Source organism: Castor canadensis, chromosome 12, assembly GCF_047511655.1.
Source record: "Castor canadensis chromosome 12, mCasCan1.hap1v2, whole genome shotgun sequence".
NCBI lineage: Eukaryota > Metazoa > Chordata > Mammalia > Rodentia > Castoridae > Castor > Castor canadensis.
The window spans coordinates 37,651,590-37,678,226 of NC_133397.1; the positions used below are offsets into that span (position 1 = coordinate 37,651,590).

The window sequence follows — 26,637 nt, forward strand, 5'->3', positions numbered from 1 at the left end:
GACATTTATAAATTCCAAGAACACCCACCCGTCTTATCTGGGTGGACAGCAAGCTATCTGATCATTGAGATTAAACAGGACTGTACGCGCTATTTGCCTCACTTACAGTCCTAACACTCTCGAGAACAGAATTTTCAGCATGTGAAACAGCTCTCTTCAAATCAGAGAGAACTGATGATCTCAGAAACATCACTGACTTGGTGGGAAGAAACAGCCTGTTCCACAACAATAATGGGAATGTTTATTATATAATTTTATTTTCTTACACATCACTGTCCATTTTTTACTTGAGACACAAACTGTCACATGTTGAAAGCCTTTGTGTTTTTCTAGGATACTATCACTAACACTTAATAGGTTGAAGTCACGTGCAATGTCAATTTCCCAAATGTTTCTGAGCTGGAATGAAATTCATCTGCATATGAATAGTAGAAAACGTTTTCACTTACCTTGTACACCCATATCTTTAGTAAGTTGAAATCTGTGATTTCAAAAGAGATTCCTGTGGGACTCTCTTTGAACTACTTTAATAGATTATCATCTCAAGAACTGTCTATAATGTATGTGACATATATAATCTGTAAAGCATTATATAACTATTATACCATAATCAGCAGTGTCATAGACCTTTTATAAAAATTGACAATACTATTCTGGTAATTTACCACCGTCTTCAGATCCTTAAATACTGTTCTAAGTAATAGAATTTTACTGTGATTTCCTTAATGAAATGATCTTTCTACTATAGTGTGAGACATTTCAAGAGCTGTAATTTATCATTCTTTACAAGTTAGGTCACAGTAACTGAACAAGTTCATGGAGTCTCTCTGATATTCTCACCCCAAGTTACCATGGTAACATTGAGACAGTTTTATTTCAGACTTATTCATGAATTATTTGAAGATCAATCAGAAAGATAATCAGTCATTTAGTAGAGAATCCATTTATAATAACCTATACCCATCATTTCATCCCTGGAAATACATAATACCTGTATCTGTGTTTGTTTTGATGGATGTTCCTTTCTCTGTACAATCCAAGAGCATGAGTTTCCACAGTGTAATGCTGTTTTTGGTGGAAATGTGTCAGCTGAGCATTTTTTCTGTGTGAAGTTTAAATAACAGCTATTCTGCACGTTTACCCAGACTTCTCACTTGGACAAGTGCACATAAACATGAGTTTTAAATGATAGCTGAAGCTTTCTTACCCAATTCTGACTAATGCTTTGCTTCAATTACACCCATAGCTCTTTTTTTTCTGTTACTTCTAGTCAGTAATTATTCAAACATTTTCTTTTTTACCAAATTCTTTATCAAATTTAAACATTTTTAATTGACTTATTTTTCTATGTCAAAAATAAAGAAAACAAACAGTCACACTAGTCTCCCATAGGTTTATGAATTGTTATTTACATTCTTAGACCAGCTAGGGCACAATTTCCAAATACCCCATTCTCCACAAGCTACAATAGCAAGGTACTGAGAACCATTTCCAATGCATTCAAGCCCTGTGTAGATCCAAGTTTCACAAATGGAGTCTTAGGGTTTAAAAGACTTGACATTTCCCATCAAAAAAGAAATTCTTATTTCAGACATTCAAAGCAGTCATTCGTGTGTATCTAATAGCTTAAGTTCCATTTTCCCAGCAATGTTCTTTACTATCTGCTAATGAGATAATCCCTTACTTTAAAAACCACTATTCCTAAGATGACAAGAAGTGGGATAAATGCATATAAAATGAGAAAGTTTGTTGCAAATCTGGATGTTGCACCTGGGCAGGTTTCCTCAATGTATTGAATCCCTTGAGTGATAGCACACAGTGGATGATTTGTCACAGAATCATTCGAGCTGCCTGCCAAGGAAAAGATTAGCAATGTCAGCTATGGTACATTTCAGCTTATTTAATCAACAAATATTTACCTAATGCTCACCAAGCGCTTAGCCCTCTGCCTAAATATCCTTCTTCATGAAGGACACATGACATTTCAGACAGCCTGGAATCCGTAATTAGAGGAAATGAGTGAGAATTTTGGGACTTAGCTTCATTTGAAGATGGAAAGAGTTTGCTTCTATTTTGAATATAGATTCATTACCCTATTCCTGATAAAAATGATGATTACTTATATCCTAAAAATATAAATATTCTAAAGTTACTGATATATCACCTAATATCCTAAAGTTATTGATATATCACCTAAAAATATTTAAAACAACCACTAAATGTTACCATGTTCTTTAGTTGTCTTCAAAGTGAGCCTGGAATTTCCAGTAACCATGGGGACTTTATCATGTTCCATAAAAAATAGCTTTACTTAGATATATTCTATGTTTATTTCAGGGAACAAGAAGCTACTTTAGCCTGCTTCAGTGTTTTCTATCTAGAACATACTAGAATTTACCTCAGTGTACATAAGGCCTGCCACTTTCTATTAACATTGAAGTGACCTTAAGCTCTTGACCTTTGACAGGGGACTAACCTGACCACTGCTTATCTTCCTTTATTTTAAAAATCAGAAAAAGTGTTGGACTTTATTTAAAAACAAAGTTTTAAATCAATTTATTATAAAAATACATTTATTTCACAAATGTATTTCCCTCAAGAAGTTGCTTACTCAGAGTAATATGTAAAAATAATATTTCAAAATAGAATACTTACCACAAGTAAAATTCAGTCCGTAGAATTCATTGACTATAAGAATCTCACAGCAATATTTTTGGAATGTAAAATAACTGAAGATTTTAAAAGGTAAGGGCATTTCTTTTATGTTTCTTAAAAAAAAGAAAAAAGATAAAATTCAATAGACTATAGTAAATATAGAAAGGCCATCCTTATTTTATGTTTTCTGACATAAATATAATTTTCTATCTCTATTAATAAAAACTCTATTCACTATAAAAATCTTCAATTAATACTGGAAAAATATAAAGAAATCCCATTGCCCAGAAATAGCTTATTAACAGTTTGATGATATACATAACATAGTTGTGTGTATAAAAGTTTTACATAAATGGAATTTGACTCTTCATCCCCTTTCCTAACTGCTCTTTTGCTCCCAAGCATCTGTCTCAGACTTTCTTCCAACTTGGTAAATGTAGCACTTTGTAATTTTTAATCACAGCTTGGCAGTCCACTGTTGTAGAGACTTAAGTAGTCCACTCATGATCGTTTGGTGTCTAGGTTTTTTTGGTAAGCATATTTATATAAACATACAAGAAAATATACACCCAGTACATGTTATAGAGGAAGATAGTTGTGACTAAACAGAAATTTGAAGGTGTTTGTGTGTGAAGTGAGAACTAAACTAGAATACAGGGGGAGAAGGTGGAAGGAGCAAGCAGACACCCATTGTGAAAATGGAGCATGGCTCCTCTCCAGTCTGTTTCAGGAGAAACTGTTCTGACCTTGTGCCTTCTTGGTCCTTCTTGGTTTCTCTTGGTCACAAAATATAGGTTAAATGCCTTCTATTTGCAAGACTCTAGTTCTAAGTGCTTTAGGAATTTTTTTTTTAAGAATCCTATCCCTAAAGAACTCACAATGTAGTTGTGGGCATAGAATATATATCCTTAGGACTATAAAAACACACAGTAGTGACCTATTTGTGCTAAGAGAGTATTAAAAACCAGACCCACATGATCAGTACATTTTATATTTGTATTTATGGTCTTTCTTATCTTCAAATAACCCCCAAGCCCAAGACTTTGAGTTACTGCAGTTTTTGAAGGCACAAATGAATGAATCACATTGAGAGGCTGTTAACTGAAAAAGACTAGTAGGAATATGGGACGGACTTGACAAAGAGAAAGGACATTTGAGGAAGGCAGAGATGGTCTGAGCACAGGCATATGGGGTTGAATGGACCTGAAAGGCTACAGTGGAGTTGAAGTGGGAGCAAGGGAGGTGAGTTCACAAAGACAGCTGGAAACAACTGTTTCAGGACCTTGAAGTGAGTTGACATTGAATGACCCTGAGAAAGTCATGTTAAAATCATTAAGAAAATTAGTCCAGCATCAGCAAGTAGACTGAATCAAAATAAGGAGAGATTAATAACAGTTTTTCAGAAAGCAGGGATGGGGGGTGGGGACCAGGCTAAGGCAAAGTATAAGGTGGCAAAGGCATGGAATAGGATGATGGCACAAGAGGTGGGCTGCCCAGCTGGCTAGCATACTGCTTGGTTGAGGTAGGAACCATGTGCATCCTTCTCTCCCTGCACCACACCAGGCTAAGCACAAAATAAATGTTTTACATGCATTTGTGCCTTGATGTAGAAAAAGGAAACCAACACAATTTGGTGCCTGATTCAGTGTGCAGGCAATCCAAGGAGAGTCATTAATTTATTCACTCCATTTGACAAATAATTTTTGCAAACCTAATCAGATCAAGGCCACAGGCTGGCCATCCAGAGATAATTACTGTTAAATTACTGTTAAAATTGGTATATGTCCTTTAAGTCCTTATACTTTCTTTTTTTGTTTGTTTGTTTGTTTTTCTTTTTTTTTTTTTCTTTTTCTTTTATTATTCATATGTACATACAAGGCTTGGTTCATTTCTCCCCCCTGCCCCCACCCCCTCCCTTACCACCCACTCCGCCCCCTTCCTCTCCCCCCCCCAATACCCAGCAGAAACTATTTTGCCCTTATCTCTAATTTTGTTGTAGAGAGAGTATAAGCAATAATAGGAAGGAACAAGGGTTTTTGCTGGTTGAGATAAGGAGAGCTATACAGTGAGTTGACTCACATTGATTTCCTGTGCGTGGGTGTTACCTTCTAGGTTAATTCTTTTTGAGCAGTCTTTTATTCTGCAGGGTTTTAATTCCCCATGGAGAAAGACTAACAATAAATGCAACAGAGCTCCTACCCTCAAGTGGTTGGTCATCTGTTCACTGTTGAAGGCTGTGACATGAGGTGGCACATGATGGGCAATTAAAAAAGGGTGGGGGGCTTACAGAGAGCACTCCTCTACTGGAGCCCAATGGGTACACTTTGCGCTGGTGGCAGTGGGAGACTAGAAGTGAAAGCCACAGAAGAGCCAGACTGTCACAGAACTCCTTGGAGTGCGTTTAAGAGTAAGGAACCATAACTCTAAATTTATTGACATGGACTGTCAAAGTGATGTTATCAAATGGGAAGAAAGTATGCATACTTCTTATCTTATATGATAGTATCTCATTTTTATTAAAATCTACAAGATATGCAACATAATTTAATTCTGAGTTCTGATACTTCGCATAACTTTTACTTTCTTCCTCACACATTTCTATATTGTGTGCGTTGCATTTTTATCCCAAAGAACTTGCATTATTAAAGTAGAAGGAACAGCAAAGTTATTTCCATTTGTTTTTAAGAGTAGACAGAGCCAGGAGTACGAATGCTGCAGATTGTTCAGTGTGGCCTGATTGTCAGACTGACAATCTGTGATTGGAGTGATTGGAGGTTGAGGTGACCTTTAAGAGTGGAGTGGAGCTGGGCACGGTGGCTCACACCTGTAATCTTAACGGCCTGGGAGGCAGTGGTTGGGAGGATCAGGGTTCAAGGCCACCCTGGGTAAAATTTCTCAAAATCTCATCTCAACAAATAAAAGTTGGGCACAGTGGCATGTGCCTGTCACCCCAGTTACACAGGAAGCATGAATAGGATCACAGCCCAGCCTGACCTGGGCATAAATGTGAGACCCTAGTTCAAAAATTCCTAAAAGCAAGAAGGGCTAGGGCATGGCTCAAGTGGTAGAGCACCTGCTTTGCAAGCATGAGGCCCTGAGTTCAAACCCCAGTACTGCCAATAAAAAAAAACAAAGTGGAGTGAAGCCTTGGGATGTGGATGTGGAGATTTTGCGAAGGACCCAAGAACATTTAGTTTTGTTAGTGAGGCCTTCCCTTTTAAGAACAAATGATTGTCTTTTCCTAAAAATCAAATAATATAAAAAAGAATATGATGCCCAAGTTTGGGTTTACCTTGCTCGTTTGATTCTGTATTCTGGGGATGATTTGATTTGTGCATTTTTCAGAGGTGCTAACAATCCACTTAAGCAGCAGAGACAAATACAATATAATGTAACAAATATCCCTGATCAAAACCTAGCTCCCTTTGCTTGACAACATCTCACCTTTATATAGTTCATTATTCTTCAAGTGCTGTGATGATGTTAATTATCTCTTGAGGTAGGTGCAGCCAATATAAGAACCTCCATTTTATAAACGAGGAAACTAATTTAGATAGAAAGTGACTTGCTCATGGTCATGTGCCACAGGAAGTTCTGACTCAGGGGTCAGCCCTCCAGGAAGCCACACAGGACAAGGGCGACTTCATGGTAGTGGTCTTAAGCAAATTCAAGTCTGGGCTTACTTTTCTTACTTGCAAATGGATTTCTCTGAGAGTTAAACACTACACATAAATATACGTACATATGCTCACTCATTTTTTGTTTGATTCTTGTGTCAGAGAAACAAAGCTTTCTTCAAGGTTCCTAAGGAACCGATAATTTACTTACTAGGTCCCACGTGTATCACCTGCCTGGAATCATCTTTACCTGTTTAAACTTTTATACCCCTTCTGATGCTGCTTTAAAAAAAAAAAAAAAAGTGTGTGTGTGTGTGTGTGTGTGTGTGTGTGTGTGTGTGTGTGTTTTCTTGGTTCTAAAATGATGCCATTATAGAAAATGTATAAAATATAGAAAAATTGAAGAAAAATTAAAATAGCACCCAGAGATAATTACTGTTAACATTTGGGATATGACCTATGTCCTGATACTTTCTTGAGCAGTCTTTTATCTTGCAGGATCTTTTCTTATCTGACCAGTTTTAATTCTCAAAAATAACTGAGAATTGAGAACTGGAACCGAGACTCAATAGTGCCAGGTCAGAAATGAACTGATATGCACACTGGTTAGCCTGTAATTTGGCTGTAATTTTTTCTGGAGCATCCCGATTGATTTTCTCTCTCTTGTTTTAGTGGCTTATTACATGTGAGTCATATCAATAATACACTCACCTTGCATTTTCTAATACCTAATAAAAAGACATCTTATTGAACAGATGGTGAGCAGTTCAAAGTCTACAGCAATAATGATTAGCAAGCAGTGTAAGTACTCCAGACAAGGTCATAACTAAGCAACATCACGTAGCTCTCCTCTGGAATTCCTTTATAGCAAGTGCTATCAGATGATCATTAATAATCAAAGCAACAATCCATATATATATATATATATATATATATATATATATATATATATATATATATATATATATATATATCTTACCTGACTAATCCAGATCCAACAAGCAGTCCAGCAGAGATCAGCAGAGCCATTACACTGTTGGCTACATTTGGGTTTTGAACCATACCAAGTATCACAAGAGTTACAAATTCACCAATTAAGTGGGGGGCCAAAAGAGCAGCAGAGAAATATCCAAATCTGGCAATCTCAGGGTATAAGCCCAGTGTCCTAGACAAACAGAAGGGCTTTAGTTTCCTCTCCCAGTGCTACTCGTTAAAAAAAAAATACCATACTTGCTTTCTGTGAATAAACCCTTGGTGGGTGGTGGGAGGAATTAGCTGGGCAAGCCATACTCCCTTTGTAAGATCTTTTGGGAACACAGCCTGCATTTGAGACCTTTTATTGCCATAGTTTCTTCCACTGGCTTCACCTCAGTGTGACTTGCTTGTGACAGCTCCCTCAGCTCTCATAGCAAAATATCACATTACTTAGACAACAGTCACAACTAGCTGCACCAAATAGGGCTACTTAGGCCTCTTCCTAAACAATCATGCTTTTCCTCTGACCTCTCCTATCCTAAAACCAATATGCCTCTCAGCCCTCTTTCCCTGAACCACATTCATGTTCTGCAGGGTTATTTCCAGCTTGAACACCCCTTCCCAACTTCATCCTCTATCAGATTACTGCCCCCAATTCCATTCCATCCTTGATTCAACAACCCCTCCCTTGATTTGACCTTCATTTCCTTATATATATATATATATATATATAAAGCTACCCTATATCTATGCATCTTTCCTTTCACCAAATTATGTCTCACAGGTGAATAGCATGATTTAAATGACCATTATACATTGTTCTTATTTATTCCATTTGTAGAGTAAGGAACTACCTTGGTGTGTCTCATAGTCACTCTTTCCTGCCACTCTCCAAAGCCACCCTCCTTTCCTTTTGTTCCAATTATGACTATTAATTCCCTTCTATTTTTAAAATCTTGCAACTTTGACAGGATCACACTTCCTCTCCACCATTTTTCTTAATCTTTAACTTTCATAATAGCCATCCATATAAATGTCTCCTAGTTAGCTGATCTCTGTTCAGTGGCTCCATCTACCTAATCTCAACCACTCAGCAAGCCTTAGACTTCAAAAGTACTCAAAACTTCAACTTCCAAGAGTTCAGATTATGAAAATACCCTTTTTAATCATGGCCTCCTGTTCCCTCTTTTCCCAACCCTCCCTGCCTCAGATCCTTGCTGGCTTCAGCCATTCTTTACCTTAGCAGTCGTCCCCTCTGGGAACCCTGCTCTCTCACTGCAACGTGTGTTGAATGGAGCATATGCTGTACTAATTGGATCCAGTCTGCCACTTTGCCTCAGCTGGCCCCAGGAGCCCATAAGATTTCCTCTTCACGTCGTAAGTTCCAATGGCATGTCTCATCATGGCTGATGTAAAACCTCTGCTTTACACTACATTTTCCCCAATTTCAGTCTCTCCTCAGTGCTGGATAGGGAAACTCCCCTCCCATTTTATGAATTTCTTGCTATTTTCATTCTCTCTTCCCACCCATACTTCTTTTCCCACCCCATCTTTGGGGTGATCCTATATTCTGATTTCCCTGCCCCTACCTTAGTCTACACTGAAACTTTGATCTGTGACTTAGCCAATTTTGGCTGTATTTTCATCTATTTACAATCTAAGTTTTTTTTGTTTGTTTTGTTTTTGTTTTTGTTTTGCAGTGTTGGGGCTAGAATTCAGAGCATTTGGCATGCTAGGTAAGCACTATACCTCTGAGCTACACCCACCCAGCCCCCTAATGGTTTTGATGATCTTATTTACCACAGCACAAGACAACTATCCTTTGAGTCTGAAGCAACTGCCCCTCTTCATCCTACCCTATACCACCTCACTTCCCCAAACAGCATCTACTTCCTCTATCTCATTCTGATTCCCTATAAACCTGACTCCTACCCCCATCACTCTACAGAAGCTCTCCTGGAAGAGCCCAATGACCTAGCCTCTTCAATACCATACCTTCATCCCTCATCCTCTGCTGCCCAGTGCTGCTGCTCCTTCCACCTGCCTGACACCTCTTTGCTTCTTTCATCAGTTTTCTGTCTTAATTCCCATCCTCCAAATGGGCCTGTCTTAGGTTTTGCACTTAGACTGCTTCCTCACTCTTCCAATGCCATTCCTTGTAGAATTCACTCCAAGGTCTTTACTTACTCCACTGACTTTTTCTTTGCTTTTCTTGCTTATCACTTAGACCTCAGATAGACCTTTCTCTCCCTACCTCCCCCACTTCTCTCTCTCTCTCTCTCTCTCTCTCTCTATCGGTGGGACTGGGGTTTGAACTCAGGAATTCATGCTTGCAAGGCAAAACAGGCATTTTACTGTTTGAGGGACACCTGCAGTCCAGATTAGCATCTAGTTGAATGTTTTTATTGCATCCCATGCAATCTGTTCAAAACCAAGTCCACTCTCTTCCCTGGAAAACCTGATAAGAATGCTTTTATCCTTCCATCCCCTCAGGCTGAAGACTCAAGCATCAACTATGACTTTTCTTTACTCCAACAAATCTATTTGGTTTCTGAGTTCATTTGGTTCCTCATTTCCCAGCATCTCAAAGTGATTTCATCCTCCACCACCACCTTTTCTTCCCTCCCTCTGCCACCTCACCCCGCCCCACCACCCAGAGTTGTTAGGCAAGCTCTCTACCACTGAGCTGCATCCCCAGCCCAAAGATTCTCCTGTTGTATTGCCACTGCTACTCTCTTCATTGTGGGCCCTTTTTCCTATAGGTGGCTACAAAGGGCACCCAACATCTCTGGCCTAAGTCCAGTCTGCTGTGAAAGAAACACCAGATTTACCCTTAGAACCCAACACAGAGGGGCCAGCTCCCTAGTGCAAATTCCTCTCCTCTAGTCCACAAATATTCCCCAGCTCCATATGCCTGGCAGCCAGTGCTTCTACCAGACTCCAAGATTTTCAGTTTCAGTTTCTACTACTTCCAGTCCTTCATTACTCACAGTGCAACTGAACTCTTTGCCTTCGAAGATCTTACATGTGTTTACTTCTGAACCTTTGGCTTTGCTCTTTCTTCTCCCTTTCTCTTTGCAGTACTAGGGTTTGAACTCAGGGCCTACACCTTGAGCCACTGCACCAGCCCTTTTTTGTATTAAATATTGTCAACATAGGGTCTTGTTAACTATTTGCCTGGGCTGGCTTCAAACTGCAATCCTCCTGATCTCTGCCTCCTGCGTAGCTAGGATTACTGGTATGAGCCTCCAGCACTCAGCTCTTCTCCGTTTTCTTTTCATTGAAATGTCGCTCATTCCTCAAATTATTCTCCAAATAAGCCCAATGGACTTATGGTCTCCTCCGTAATTAATTAAGATAACATATGTGAGACAGGAACCCCACCTGTGCCTCAGTTTCCTCATCGACAAATAAGAATGAGTACCACCCTCATAAAATGTTTTCCAGGATTGCATGAATTGATGCATTTATAGTTAGCGGTGCCTGACGTAAAGCCATTGCTCAGTGTCTTAGCAGGTGCAGCACCATGCTGTTTGTGCTGCTTTATAAGACTAATCTTGAATTAAAGTCATTTGGAGTTGTGTTTATGTCCACAGCTCAGTGTCTGAAATACTTTAGGGTCAGATGCAGTTTCGAATGTGGACATTGACCAGTTTGGGAAGGTAGGCCACTTATGCAGTGGGCTCTGTGGTCCTCCCCGCCTCCGTAATCAAGCAGATTAATATTTTTGCTGAACAGAGTATTCATGTGGAACATGTAAGAAGAGCCCCACGTCAGTTCCAGTCAGGCTCTTTCTGCAGCTAAGACTTGCCAAAGCACACTTGGCTTTCTGAAATGTTTAGATTTTAGAATTACAAGCTTGGCAGCATACACTTCACTCCCCTTTGAGTCCCCTGTGGCACCTGCCACTGTGGCAAGCACCTAGTAGGCATTCAAAACATATTTCTTGTCACTAAAGTATTTCCTACATGGCCAACAGTTGTATTGCCACTGAGAATGCTTCTGCCTTTTCAAGTCTAACTTTTTATCAAAAGTAGTCATGACAGATGCTTACATTCAACCACTTCAAATTGTCACTTTCTCAAGTCCTCTGGAGCAAATTCTTTCTCCTGGTCAGCATCTCAAATACTGTAAAGTCTTCAAAATCAGTGAGAGTCTGCATATGAACAAACCTTAACATAATGCTGACACTGTGGTCCATGGGTCCTGTTGAATAGCAAAATTCAAAACTAACAGTCTTCAATTTTCTTGCACCCTTGTTTCACTCAAAAATTGTTAAATTTTTAAAATTTGCTCCTAGAGCACGTAGGATATGCTTTTTTCCCTGAATCCATTCAACCTGAACCAGCTAGGCATGTGGTTTATGACCCTGCTCAGAGATCCATGTTTCTGAGTGTCAGAGCACGAGGAGGCTTTGTCAGTGCCAGCAGGAAAGCCATGTGGTCCCTGCCATTGCTCTTGGTTGAAAGTCCACCCTCCTGTTGGCATTCACGTGGTCTTGCCCATGTCATCCTCTGAGTAAAGCCATCTTCTAAGAGCCCGCACCAGTGCCTTCAGACTTACTCTGAGCGCTTATGCTAACATGCCTCATTTACCTTGCAGTTTGTACTGCATATCCTGGGACTTTACAGTCACCATGTTAGGAGCACCTGCATTTGAATCTAGGCAGAGAAGAGAGACCAGGTCTCCAGAACTGCCTGAAGTTCTGTCTTGGGCCAATGAGCTGGGCACCTTTCCACTAACGGAGTCAGAGAATGGCATCTCCTCCACATTTTCCTAAGGCAGAGTCGCAGGGATCCGGGAGGAGTAATCTCCCCAGGACAACAAATGCTGAAAATATCCTAACTCTGCACATTCTTGGACTTATCTCTTTATGAAGTCCTAAGAAATAAAAAGGTGCCATCAGTCAAAAGCCCAACATCAGGGATGGCTCGTGGTTCCCAGTGCCCTTCTCTTACTACCTTTTCATTCCTCAGTCCCCTCACCACACCCAAGCTGCAATGTCCCAGGTCCATCGGTGAAGCCTCAGGTAGGGGGGCTGCTCAACTCATTTACCACAGCCTGGGAACATTGCCCCTGCACCTAGCACTCAGCTCCTCCACAGCCCTCTTCTCTGGCCCAGGCCCAGTAGGGAATATAAGACACGCTCTTCCCTGGCATCTGTAATCTTGCTCACTTGCTCTCAGGTCCCATGAAGCCCAGTTATTTCCTTAATTTTTTTTGAGGGGGAGTTGGATTTTGAACTCAAAACTTCACGCTTACAAGGCAGGTACTCCACCATTTAAGCCACACCTCCAGTCCATTTTGCTGTGGTTATTTTGAAGATGGGGGTCTCGTGAACTGCTTTCCCAGGCTGGCCTCAATCCTCCTGATCTCAGCTTCCCAAGTAGCTAGGTTTACAGGTGTAAGTCACTGGCACCTGGCTAATTAGGTTATGTTATTTATAATAAAAGACACAACATGGGGGGGGCAGGGAGGTGGCACAAACAACGTATATACATATAAGTAAATGTAAGAACAATAAAATAAAAGGAGAAAAAAAAAAAAGAGAGACAACATGCCGGGCACTGGTGGCTCACACCTGTAATCCTAGCTACTCTAAGAGGCAGAGATCAGGAGGATGTGGTTCAAAGACAGCCTGGGTAAACAGTTTGCAAGACCCTATCTCAAAAACACCCATCAAATAAAAAGGGCTGGTGGAGTGGCTCAAGGTGAAAACCCTGAGTTCAAACCCCAGCACCGACTGATAGGCAAAGTGCAGAAAGAAAGATCCTTCAGAGTAGAGAACATGGTCGCTATGGAGTTCTCTCTCCACACATTCCACAGGCCCTCTGTGACCCATGGGAGACCTGGCCCAGGTAAACTGAATGTCCTGGAGCTCTTACCAGTAGCTCACGCTGGTGCAAAGCACAGTGGCAATGATGCTGAAGGGGAGGACATGCAGTGCATAGGCCAGCAGCATCTGCCACTTCTGGTACAGGCCGTCCTGACTCTCCTGGTCGCTGACAGCTCGAAGCACAGGAACTGGCATGGAAGGCAGGTTCCAAAACAGACAGTCACCACGCAGCTGAGGGATGGAAGGCTAGCCCAAGCTGAACTTTAGGTGTGTCAGGGCTGGATAGTGAAGATGAGCTGGACAGGTGTCCTAGTCATGGAAAGAGGGGACCTGCCATCCACAGGACAATAAATAGTCCCCACCCCAGAAATCTACACTACCACAATTTATTTACTTCTCTCTAAAGTGGGGGTTGCCACCAACTCAAGAAAAGCACATGTGAAGGGAGCACGAATGGGTGACTTGAGGCACTTTGTCCTCTTTCTGTGTAAGATGTTGGCTCCCACGGCAGCCTGCATTTCATGCAGGGCCTCAGAAATGAGGGCCAGAAATGCAGGGGCTTACCATTACCCCTTGTCCCCATCTAGGACCAATTTTGCATTGTCTTTCTCTCTTGTCCCTGAATTTAGGGTTGCATTTTGGGAATCTCTTTACCATCCACTTTCCCATGTGAGCTATCACAACAGGCAGTTAAGTGTTTCTTCTGGATTCTTACTGAGTTTGAAAATGAGGTACTGGCTATTTTAAAATAGTCTCCAAAAAAAAAATAAATAAATTAACTGTGGTGCAAAGCTGGGTCCCCATGAACTGTACATCTTAATGGCCAAGATGAGCTACCAAGGATGATCTTGTGCAAAACTCCCCAGACACTACACCACTATCACCTCAGAACTTTGTATTTCCCTGGATCTTTAGACTTTCAGTGAGATCCACCTGGCTAGCTAAATTCACACTAAAGTATTCATAATTCAGTAGTTATCTTTCCCCAGACAGAAAGTCTACAGGGGTCAGGCTTTGCTCAGAGAAATACCCTTATAATGGTGGACCTTTGTAAGGTGACAGCTAAAAGAGCAGGGAGATGTTTGGGAGAAAGAGGCACACCTCCCCCGCACAGGAACTTACACAGATTCACAGCATTGAGCATGCCTGTGTATGGGGTGGCACCCACAAACTGGTACAGCAGACCCACGCGGTCCTGGACAGCACCATTTAGTGTCTGGTTCTGGAGCCGCAGAAGGTAGAAAATGACGAACAAACCCATGATCAGATTCTGAACTAGACGCATAATCACTGCCTGCTTATTTCTTAGTAAGTTTCTCATCACTCTCCTGAAAATCAAACAGCCCTATTTTAATTCCTTTTCTGTCATATTGGTGAATGTCTAAAGACCTAAAACGGGCTTCACTCAGGTTTCAAAGCTCTTACCTCAAGAGGACACCCAGTTTACAGAGAGCTCCAGGAGGGTCTTTAGTTTTGAAAGGAATCATGGGTAATGTCTTCAGGTGTTTTGTTCTTTCAATATTCTCCAAAGTTTTTTGACAGATTGCTGATTCTTTGAAGGCAGATTCAAGCATCTGGACTCGCTTGTAGGTTTCTATTTCCCGTTCTTTGTTTTGGGTGTCCACTGACGTTAAGTCCACTAAAATTATTTCCCCCCAAAATGATCCATTTGTTTTTAAATGTGCATATATATATATATATATATATACACAATGGATGATAATTTATGTTTCGTCATTCAGTACTAGCCGTGATACCTCATCCCACCAAAATAATACCCGTTGTTGATGTCCACCTATAAATCAGAGTATCTCAAAGTTACACAGCAAAGCCATGGAAATCCCACTGGGACTGTGGGAGAATCCAGAAGCTCAGCTTATATTTTTCTCACAAAGTAGGAGTGTACCAATCTGTTTGAGAGCGAGCCCCCATCTCGTTCTGATAGGTCATTGATGGCAAGTTAATTGATTCACAAATTGAAAAGTAAAAGACACCAAAACAAAAGCCAAAACAAAACTCACTGGTGTCATCCAGACAGAAATCTGAGGTAAGAAAGACTAAAAAACATTTACGGTAGGGAATGTGGAAGAAAAACTTACTATAGAAGTCAAAAGGGTTGGAATGTTCAGGACAAGGGTAGCCACAGCCATGGAAGAAATCCAGCATTTCCACCGGAGTACCGCAGAAGACCAACTCTCCGTAGGACAAGATGGCAATTTTGTCAAAGTGCTGATCAGACAGTAGAAGATGTTAGTGGGCAGTCAGGTCACCATGTCCTCATGGGAAATACATTTCCAAGCAGTCAGTCAGACCTTTGATTACCTGGCCACGCATCATTGTTTTCCATGGGTCCATTGGAGAAATGCAAAATGTGTCCCTCTACTTACCAGCTGGGGTTACCTCTGTGGACCATGCGGTATCCGTCCTGAGCCCCAGTGTCACATCTGAGGCAGAGAAGAGCTACTGGGCATGGGTTTAGGATCCAGCTATGCCACACAGAGAGTGACTTCGGGCCACCCCGGATGTTCTGTTTGTTGTTTGTGTTTGAAATCTCAGATTCTCATAGAAAGCAAATAGTAAAACTATTTGTTTAGTAAAACTGAAAGGATACTGGGAGGATCAAATGTGTGTTTTTTTTTAAAGAAGTCTGTACAATTTTGTGGGAAAACTCAGCCTTTGAGGCCAACTGGACCATGAATGTCAATGCTAGCTTTTTACTGACTGTGTGATATTGGCTGTATTTTGAGTCAGTAAGCTTTGCTGTTCTCCTCTGTCAAGTGGATATGCTGATGCCAGCCTCGGGGTTGTCATGTGGACTAAATGAGCTACTGGATAGAAAGCGTTTGGCACATGGTAGCTGCTGAAAGGAGTGAGCTTCATCCTTTACCCTTCCCAAATCAGGACCGTTGCTTGCTGAGTACACATCTTTACCTTCCCCGCCACTCCATATTCCCAGCTCAACACGTCATATTCCCACCTTGAGTTGAGCAGGACAAGAGGCACCCCTTTACCTGGAATAGCTCAGAACGGGGCTGGTGGATAGTGAGGATCACAATGCGGCCCTTGCGAGCCAACTGTGTCAGGAGGACAATGATCTGATTCGCAGTCATGCAGTCCAGGCCTGTGGTCGGCTCATCAAACATCATGACCTCTGCCAGTGAAGAGGGAGCCGATGGTTGAGCCACTGCTCAGAGAGCTCTGTGCTTAACACTCAGAATTTTGACCAGTCCTTTACTGAGCCATCCCACCCCATCCAACAGTGGGTGAGGAGAAGTAGCTGCATGCAAACTGGCTTTTGGCCTGAGCCCAGGAAAAAGGACTGGTGGGTCCAACTCCCAGCTCTAGAGCACATCTGGGGACAGGACAGCAACCAGATCTGGTCTCTTAACTTGGTTGGTACTGTGGACTGTTTAGGCTCCATCCAGGGGACACTGACAGAACAAGGGCTGGCAGGCAGGCAGGCAGGCACAAAGTTGTTTGGAAAAGGCTGAGCAAAGACTAGCTAGAAAGTCCTTACTCCATTTCACATCTGCAGCACTTTCCAGCAGTAACAGGGTCATTGCTGGCCAAGAAATGAAACAAGGTCTGAGGAGGGGTAGGCTTTTGAGTTCTTTAGAGGATTTAACTGTAGCTCACTTCTACCCCAGAAGTGACAAGAGCTTTTAAGAACATTTCTCTTATTTGCCTTCTAGTAACCAAGTACCATTAGAAGAACATAGTGTGCCACAGTAAAGAAAGTATACAAGGGTGAGGCTTGCCAGCATGTGCGTGGCTCTGGGTTCCATCCCCATCACCCCACCTGCAGACACATGGTGGATGCCCAGGCTGCTGCCAATAGCAGGTCTGCATCCTACTTACTGGGGTCCTGGAGGAGCTGGGCTGCAATGGAGACCCGGCGCCGCTCGCCACTGGAAATTCCTCCCAGATAATAGTTGCCAATCATTCGATCTGCCACATGGCTCAGACTCAGCTCTGCCATGACCATCTCCACCTGCAGGGAACACAAAGCCCAGAGCATGGGCTGGAGAGAGCCCAGGAGAGGCCACACCTCCCCAGAGTGTGCAGCCACTACAGACTCACCACACCTTGGGGTGATCAAATCCAATTTGGTTTAAATCACCATGTAATACTTGTGTCAGATTCAAATAAAAAGCATGAATGTATTGTTTTAAGTCCTCTGAGCAACAAAAATGCTTGTACTTCCTTCAGGGAAATTCACCTGGACGGGCACAGCCAGTCCAGCCCAAATAGAAAAATCCCCCAAAAAGGCAAAGTACAACATAGCTTACTTTTTGTAAGTGCATGGGTTTTGTAACTTTATTATAATAAATGTTTTATGTGCTTTAAATTTCAGTTTGGTTTGAACTGATCCCAGTTTCCCCTTTGTAACCCAACAAAACGAGTCTTAGAATTCCATATGGTTCAATCTCAGTGTGGTTTTGCATCAAAGAAATATAATCCAGCTACCAAAAGTAATTAAAAATAATTCCAATCATTATATGAATCTCCGTAAGGATTTTGACTCTCTTTAAAAGAGTTATAATCCCCAGGCACACTACTTAAAATTCCCCTTTCCACTTTCCTCTACTTACATCTGCCCCTGTCCTTTTTCCTCATCCTCTACTTCCCTTACCAATAACAGCCAGAAAGTTGTCACTGACTTTCTAATCAAGAAATTTGGCCTTTTCCTCCTTTTCCCACTTTCCTTCCTCAGCTCTCCAGTCTCCAGAGAGCAGTTGGAAAATCTCTACTCCTAGCCCTCTCCTTATCGATTCTCCCTTCTGCAGGAAGCCTTGGGGGAAACAAACAGGAGACTGAGAATAACTATATGCTAATGATTTTGTTCCTGTCCACCCCAAATGAAGTTGTGTTCCTTTTACAGTGAAAAAAGAAACAAGCACATTGCATTGAAAAAAACAGAACACACTAGAATGGCAAAAACCAGAAGATGATTTATGAAATTTCAGAGGAGACAGGATCCTCAGTGTAGATGAAGCTTAGGCCAAAAGAAGGGACATATCTGAAATAGGTACAAAGGAATAAAGAGACAGTAAGAATACATCAATAAGCTAGTATGACAAGATCTGGAGAAAAGAAGGGTCTCCTCAAGAAGGGTCCTAGAACTGAGCTTTGTTTGACGTGGTCAGGTTTGTGTGCTCACCAGCCAGGGCAGGTTTCTGGGCCTCCTTTCATGTCTGTGTAATCAGGAAAGGAGTAATCTAGCCCCTCCTGGCTTTTAAGGGATGGACAGAAGACATAATTATTTGATCTGTCTCTGATGATACATGTTCCTGCAGGAAGCGTCTTCCATGTTTTCCAAGCTCTGTTGGAAACAGAATAATGGAGTTTTATACTCTGTGACCTCTCTATGCTCTTGACCTTCACACAGTCTGATTTATTCCTCACATCTACCACAGGAAAGCTGCATTGTTATTCTATTTATTATAGAAGGGAAAATAGATTCTCAGAGGGATCTATAACTTGACCCAGGTCCTGCCTTTAGCAAAGGACAGAGCTGAAACTCAGGGCAGAATCATCTGGGCTCTCAGGTGGACCAGGAAACACGACTCTGATGACAGCCCAGCAGGCACACCTTACTCCAGGTTCTTCTGAAGACAGAGCAGATCTGCTGGCCATCTCCTTTATCACTAGCACTTCTTTCTCCCTTAGCTACTTCATCAGGATTCCATACGCTCTGGATTGGATTTTCTCAGAAAGAATGGTCAGGCAGGGTGCTGTCAACCTTGGCAGACATTTCAGGGCTGCCTGTGCCAGGCAGAGGGACCAGCCGCTAGGGGGCAAATTTGCCATAAGTCGATTTCATGGTGCCCATTGCTGAATTATCGATGCAAATGGCTTTCTCAGATTCTCTTGATCAGGTGTGTAATATAAATGGATCACCAACTCAGAAGACTTTTCATGACTTCATTTCTCCCACACAAATACCAGTGTGAGGCTGGAGGCATAGCTTGGTGGCAGAGCACTTGCCTATCATGTGCAGGCCCTGGGTTAGATCCCCAGGAGCACAGTAAACAAAACAAAACAAAAGCAAAAACAAACAAAAAAATCGGGTTTACTTCTAGCCCATTTTAGAGAGTGAAATGCTAAAGCAAGCAGACTGCTACAGAGGGGCTGGGTGGCCTGGCTTGTCACCTGCCACTCATGGTCAGGGCCACTAAGCTACGTGAACATGCCTGTGCACACTGAGCCCAGAAGGGCTGAGCTCTGGTGTTGTCTAGCAGACCATGCAGGGTCTCAGAAGCATGGCAGAGATAGAAGACCTGAGTTCCTGTCCCAGCTCTGTCATTCCAAGTTGCCCGAGCTAACTGGTTGGGTGTCAGTTTCTTGTTCTGCAAGATGAAAACAGTGCCTCCCTCACAAGGTTGATGTTCAAAGGAAGTGACATACTGTGTGTGAACCAGCCAGATGCCAGAGCCCAGCATAACCTAGTGAAAGAGGAGGAATTGCTGTACCACTGAGCACTCAAAGACAACCTCCAGGGAGGGAAGAAACAGAGTCAGGCATTACTCTGAGAGATTTGTGAGAACCCAGGACCTCACTAAGACACCTTTAGAGTGAGATCTGCTCCACTCCCCCCAGAGTTGTACAGGATTCTCAAACGGGCTGCGTACTCACCAAGAGGATCAAAACAAACAAGCCTGCTTTCCAGGGAGCTGTGCCTCTGCAGGTGGCACATCTACCTGTCATTGTTTTCTGGTGCTCCCAGGCCTTCATAGTCCAGACAGAACTGAGCAATGTTTCCAGGGAAGGTCTGGAGGGGTTTACCTGCAGCTAGTTCCAAAATCGGTGCACTTAAGAAACACACTGGGACCTTGGAAGAGTTGTCAATTCAATAGTTTGTTCCTTCGTTAACTTAGTTCAGTCTGGAGGAGGCCTAGTCAAGATGTGTTAAGGGAAGTTGAGAAGAATCAGTGGGGAAAATGTCTGTTCAAACAGCCCTGCTGGGTGCCTGTGGCTCATGCCTGTCATCCTAGCTACTCAGGAGGCAGCGATCAGGAAGATGGCAGCTTGAAGCCAGCCCAGGCAAATAACTCATGAGATTCTAACTTGAAGAAACCCATCCCAAAAAAGGACTGGTGGAGTGGCTCAAGGTGAAGGTCCTGAGTTCAAACCTTAGTACAGCAAAAAACAACAAAACCCAAAAACAGCCCTACTGCAGAATAGTAACAACTAATAGAGTGCAAGCCACACACACAATGGGAATATTTTAGCAGCCAAAAATTTTAAAAGTAAAAAGAAACATGAAATTAATTTTAATATTATTTGTAGTCAAAATATTATTTCAACTTGTCATCAATATTTGTTAAAAGTCCGAATGAGATCTTTCACACTGTCTGAAATGCAGCTCAGCATATCTCAGGTCAGATTAGTTACACTTCAGATGTTCAAAAAGGCAAGGTGGAGCAGAAAACAGGGGTGACAGCAAAAAGTAAAGGGCAGAGAGGGTGCAGAACCACCCGGACTTGGTGAGCCTCTGGGGCTTGTCACCTGAGGAGCAGCCCTAACCTCAGCGCCGGGGACACCCACCTTCTTCTGGAAGAAGTCCGCAGAGCTGTGGCGGATGGCCAGCATCGCCGTGTAGCGCAGCGTCTCGCGCACGGTGAGGTTGCTCAGAAAGGTGTCACTCTGCGGGAGAGGGGGGCGTCAGCGTCGCCCCAAGTCGGGGCAACGGGCCGAGTCAGGCTGGGGACTCACCCACCTGCAGGACGTAGGAGAAGCAGTCCTGGAACTGGTCCCGGTGCAGCTTGCGGCCGTTCACGCACACCTCCCCGGCCAGGGTCCCCGTGCGCTGCAGCCTCCCGGAGATGGCATCCAGCAGCGTGGTTTTCCCCGAGCCTGGGGGCGACAAGACAAGGCTCTGGAGAAGCCACAATGAAGGAGCTTTCCCAGACCCTGTGTAGAGGCAGTGACCTTGCAGTGGGCCCCTGACTTGTTCTCTAACCTCCTGGACCAAACTCTAGGCACAAATGAGTGGGTCTGGTTTGGTACAAATGAGTGAGAAGGGGGCACGCCTGACAACAGTATCAAATGGTGCAGCGAGACCAAACCACACACAGAGCAGTGCCGGCGGGATTTGGCAGCAAGAAAGTATCTCTGATGTCCCTGGAGAGGCCACTCTTGACATGGTGGTAGCACTGGAATCCAAGACTGAAGGTGTTTTGCCTGCTGATTTGCTTTAAAAACTATTTGGTGTTGAAATGAAAAAATACAGGATCTGAATAAAAGAAAACTCAGGGCTGTTGAAAACGCTTGGCTCTCGGGACACTTGAATTTCTTTTGTGGCCCCCTGTCCAATGTTACCTGAATGTAGGTGAGAAGAGCAAGAGATTTCTACCCAGCCTGGGATGGCTTCTGTAGGACCAGAAGCAAGATCTTCTGTTCAGGTATTTTAAAGAAGCTGCAAGTACTGTGTACACATGTATGTAAATGGAAAATGAGACCAGCTGAAACTGTTCCAGGAATGGGGGGTGGGGAGGGGATACAGAAGAATGACTGAGGGGTGAACTCAAGTATGATATATTTGATATATTGTAAGAACTTTTGCAAATGCCACAATGTACCCCTACCTAGCACAACAATAAAAATAAATAAATAAAAATCCCCAAAAAAGAAGCTGCTATTGCTATGAAGGGTTCCTTTTTTTTTTTTTTTGCTGTACCTGGGTTTGAACTCGGGGCGTCACACTTGCTAGGCAGGTGCTCTACCACTTGAGACACTCTGCTAGCCTACTATGAGGAATTCAAAGAGGAGCAAACTCCTGCAGCGTTCCACTCCTTTCCTAATCCTTGACTGACAAGACTCAGAATTAGCCCAGCATATTCAGGTCGAGGTGAGGGGAGATTGATCACAAAGACACCAAATGTGACATGGGGGTTGTCGTTCACAATGTGCTCTGTGACTTCCCAGCCATGATCCTTGGCCTCTCTGTGGCTCCCCCAGAATCTCCCTGGCCCTACATTTCTGGATCTAATCTCTGACAGAACATCTAAATATCTTGACCATCCCTCTATCAAGCTCTCCCCCCTCAGGGAGATCAGGGCTACGTTCTTGTTTCCAAATCCAGTGGACGAATGTCCGTGGGAGGGGTGGCCCCTGTGGAGCATCTGCTGCTGCTTCCTGACTCTCAGATGTCTCTCCCTAGGCTTTACCACCACGTCCTCGTAGATCTCACAGTGTGGCTGCTGCTTCTCAGCCTCCTGTGGGGCATCCTTCGGGTCCCCCGGGCCTTTTCATGTCTCATATTCTCACTGAGCAACTGCAGAGCTCCGACTTGCCACCTCACGTGAGGAAAGGCTACCTTGGATGTCCATGATCACCCCACTCGAGCCTTCAGATTATGATAGCTCCAATTGACATCGGACCACAGCTTTGTGGAAAACCAAGACAGAACTACCTAACAAAGTAGTAGTTAAGTTCAGGATTCTGACCCAGAGAAACCATGAAATATAATTAATGATATTTTTTATTGTTTTAAGCCATTAAATTTGGGGTACTTAAAAAATTTTTTGCATTGATGGAGGTGGTGAATTCAACTATGACACATTTGATATATTGTAAGAACTTTTGTAAATGTCACAATGTACTCCCTGCACCATAATAAAGAAATAAATAAAATTTTGCATAGAAATAAACAATTTGTTCTTTTAAACATTTGTCAAACATGTATTAGTTCTTCAGTAAGGAAACCAGAAAGATGATAAAAGTTCATCCAAAAAGAATATGAGTACACTTATCTGTATAGTCATTGGGGAAAGGAAGGTTGGACTGTAATAGAAAAGTTAAACACAAAAATGGCGAATGCCCTCAAAGATAATAGAGCCACGACTTTGAGATGATTTTTCTAATAGGACAGATTTAATTTATAACTTAATAATCTGCAAGGAAGCACTCAGCCCAGAGTCTGATCAGTAGCAAATTCTGAGTCAAGTAAATTGGCCTTCCCCAGGTGTTAGGCGGCTCTAGACCAGCTTGCTTTAGACCATGCTCTTCTGAGACTTTGCACAGTAAGTCATCTTTCCCTTACTAATAAAGATTTGAGAGACCCTGCTGATTGGGATGAATCCTGTCATTTCGTAGGACACTGTGCATAGTCCACAGGCTCATTTACTCATTTGTCCAAACACTTATTTAGCACCTATTATCTGACTGACCTTGTTCTAGGTATTAAGGACAGCAGGAAAAAAGACAAAGCCCCTTTTGCTGTGGAACTTTTATTCTGTGAATTTGTGTTCAGTATAAAGGACAGACATTGTCATAAAACCATGATTAGGTATATCTTCAGACATCAGCCCACACCCCCAGATCAAAAGCCCCATCCACTGTCCTGCTGAGATGACATTGGCCTGTGGGGTATGCTTCTGAGACCAGGGCTGCAGACCACCCTTCTAATTCCACATGAGGAGAATAGGTAACGAACTGTGGTAGGGATTACTGAGCTTTTTAATTTTTAAGAAACATGTTATACTTATCACAAGGGAAATTACAATGATCTTGGATGTTATGCTACATGTGTATAGTTAGAAATTGTTTTTAAAATGGAAATAAGAACTGGCAGGGAATTTCAGAAACGTGTAATAGTTTTAGTTAGGTGTATAGCCTGAGTGTTTCTGTTTGTTCCTCAGGCGACGGTGTTAGGAGTGGGGTGTATCGTGGGGCACAGCCTCATGGTGGGATTAGTGCCCTTATAAAAGAGGCTTGAAACAGGAGACGTTAGGGTGAGAAGATGGTGGTTTTGAGGAAGCCAGTTCTCACTATACAGTCCCATCCTCTGGGACCGTGAGAAACAAATTTCAGTTGCTTATAGGCCACCCAGCATGTAGCATTTTGTTACAGAAGCTCTAATGGAGTAAGGCAGTCAGTGAATTCCTTTTCATTTAATCTTTAACACTATTGCCAGCCAGCTGTGCACCTGCTGTAGCAGAGGAGTGGTCATAGATCTAACTTCTTGGGTGTAAAGAGGCTGTCTTAGTCCATTTTCTGTTGCTATAACAAAATAACTGAGCCTGGGTACTTTGTGAACAAAAGGTGTTCATTAGTTCACAATTTTGGGGCTTGAAGTTCAAAATTGGGTGACCTTATCTGGTCAGCTCTGGTGACAGCCTTCTGGCTACATCACCACATGGCAAATGGCTTCATTGTGAGATGACATGTAAAAGAAAGAGATTAAATGGTAAGACAGGAAGCCAAAGGAATTTGAGGACCAAGTGTACTCTTTATAGCAACTCACGCTGGTGGGAACTGAGGTCCTGCAAGACCAATATTGGTCCCTTCCCAGAGCAGTGCACCCCGTAGCCAAATCATCTTCCCTAGGTCCCACCTCTCAGAGATTCCAGCATTTCTCAACATTTCCACATTGGGGGCCAAGCTTCCAGCACAGAACTTGGGGGGGCACACTCAGACCATATCCAAACCAGTGCCATGTCTACTTTTCACGACAGACTTATGTTCCCTATCTGTGTTAAAGAGTAATGCAAGTGACAATGGCAGTAAATGTCAACGATCTGTGAGCAACTGCCAGTTTGTTACAACCCTTAACCTTAGGATACCAGGGTAACCCAGTGTTGTGGACACAGTGGTGGCCACATAGACCCCCCTCTTCAGAACCAGTGCCTCCATCTCCTCTGCATTTGGGAAAGCTGGCTCTGAGATGCACAGCTGCGACCCTCCCAGGGAACTGCCCACAGCCACGACAGCTGCCTCACCAAAGGTAATACACTCCTGGGACAGCAACTGACTGATGCAGACACAGAAAAACAAACACAGAATTCAGGCTAAATGTAATTACCCCTGGAAAAGAGAAGGATGTCATGAGGCCTAGGCTCAGGGATGACCTCAGTGCAATCTGTAGTGGTTAATTCCTTAAATAAAAAAAAAAAAAAAGGTCTGAAGCAAATCTGGCGCAATATTAAATTTTGGTAAGGCCTGATATTAATATGTGAACATTTTATATTATTCCCTATTCTTAATTATACGTCTGAAGTCCATCGTAATGAAAAAGAACCAGTGGGAACTAAGTGGGCATTTCGTACATCATTCTTTTTCCTTCCTCTAGGCAGGGTACAGTCAGGGAAAATTATGTTTTCTGGGCACCTCTGTATGCCAGCCACTGTGCCAGGGGCGCTCCACACTTGGAAGTATGAGTTCACTTACAGAGATGGGGGTGGGGCTCAGCAGTAGAGCGCTTGCCTAGCGTACACCAGACCCCGCGTTTAATCCCCAGTATCGCAAACAAACCTACAAAAAGCATTCGCTTATACGTTAGGCAGGACTTTGTTCCCTTTCAAGGATCTTTCTCCAGACTTCGCCTTAATACCAAGCTCCGTTTACAGTCACACCTGTCATTGGATTTCAGTTGAAAATCAAACTTGTGGCCTTCTTGCTACAACTTAAACTTATTTCTTTAATGGGGCGCTCAAATCAAGCGAACACCTTCTGGGGTCAGAGCCCTTAATGAGAAGTGGAGAACGGCCCCACGCTTACCTGAGCTCCCTAAGATGCACATCATCTGCCCACTCTCAACGCATAGGGAGACATTCTTGAGGATTTGCCTGTTCCGCCGCTGCCGGCAAGATCTGATGTCCCACCAGGGCCCAACACGATTGCTTTAAAGGAAATCCCAAAGGGCAAAGTCAGTGTGGAATCCTAGAATGGGTCAGACCCTTCCCCAGCACTGACCCCACCTCTGCTCCACCTCTGTTGTCTCTGGACAGGTTCCTAACTGTATTTTAGTCTGTGTCCTTCTCTGGCAATCCTGGAGGGGCCAGTGACTGTAGGCTGCCCACCACCCATGAAAAGTGACACCCAGCAGCTGCTCTGAATGTCACATTTCTGCCTGGCTACAAGATGGTGAATAGGACACTGTTTTACCTTAGGTTGCCCCTGCATTCCCTCACCAGGTTTCATTCTACCTTGTGTCCCCAGTACCCCTACTCTCCCCATCCACACAGGGCAGGTGTTGGACAGGCTGGGGAAGGGGTGTGGACCACAGGGAGGTTAGGTAAGAGGTAGCCAAGCAAAAAGCAGGGTGAGGTTTTCATGCTCAAACCCTGCCCTGGTCAGGAGGTTCCTGGCTTCCCGGTGGCAGCCCTTCCCCCTCTCCTCTCTCCACTCTACTGAGGGCAAAGCCCCCACACAAGCCTTAAGTGAGGAAAAGCAGAGAGGGAACTTGAACTCAAGCCTTGTGTTGTGGGTTCAGCCTTACCTGACGCTGTAGGAGACATGGAGGACACTCAGGCTGTGCCGCTCTGAGTCAGCTGCAGGACCTTCCTCTAGAGAGCTCTGGGAACTTCTGTTTACCTGGGGCCCTGCAGCCCTGTCTGGGGTCAGAAAGCGGAGCTCGCTCATGGTCAACAGGCAGCAGAAGCAGGTGGCTTTTCTGGTGGACTGACCCTCCCTGTAGTGGCTTCAGCTGAGGAACCAGTGGCAGAATGCCCTGCCTGCTCCTTGCCCAGTCCTGGAGTCCCTCATGAGGCAACAGGACAAGGATTTGGCCACTATCTGATGTACCTTTAGCCAGAGCCGTCCTTATCTTGA

The 26,637-nt window shown here is 43.3% G+C and overlaps 1 protein-coding gene across 1 annotated transcript; it reads right to left on the reverse strand.

Moving 5' to 3' along the window:
• Window positions 1-1,379: 1,379 nt before the first annotated feature.
• Window positions 1,380-26,601, reverse strand: Abcg5 (ATP binding cassette subfamily G member 5). Its single transcript, XM_020185693.2, has 13 exons — window positions 26,306-26,601; window positions 25,585-25,706; window positions 20,804-20,940; window positions 20,632-20,730; window positions 16,942-17,074; window positions 16,095-16,234; window positions 15,183-15,312; window positions 14,509-14,722; window positions 14,206-14,411; window positions 13,133-13,271; window positions 7,252-7,437; window positions 2,656-2,768; window positions 1,380-1,851 (listed from the first exon to the last, which is right to left on the reverse strand). The coding sequence occupies exons 1-13, from the start codon at window positions 26,446-26,448 to the stop codon at window positions 1,658-1,660; spliced, it is 1,956 nt and encodes a 651-aa protein (XP_020041282.1). The 5' UTR covers window positions 26,449-26,601; the 3' UTR covers window positions 1,380-1,657.
• Window positions 26,602-26,637: the final 36 nt, after the last annotated feature.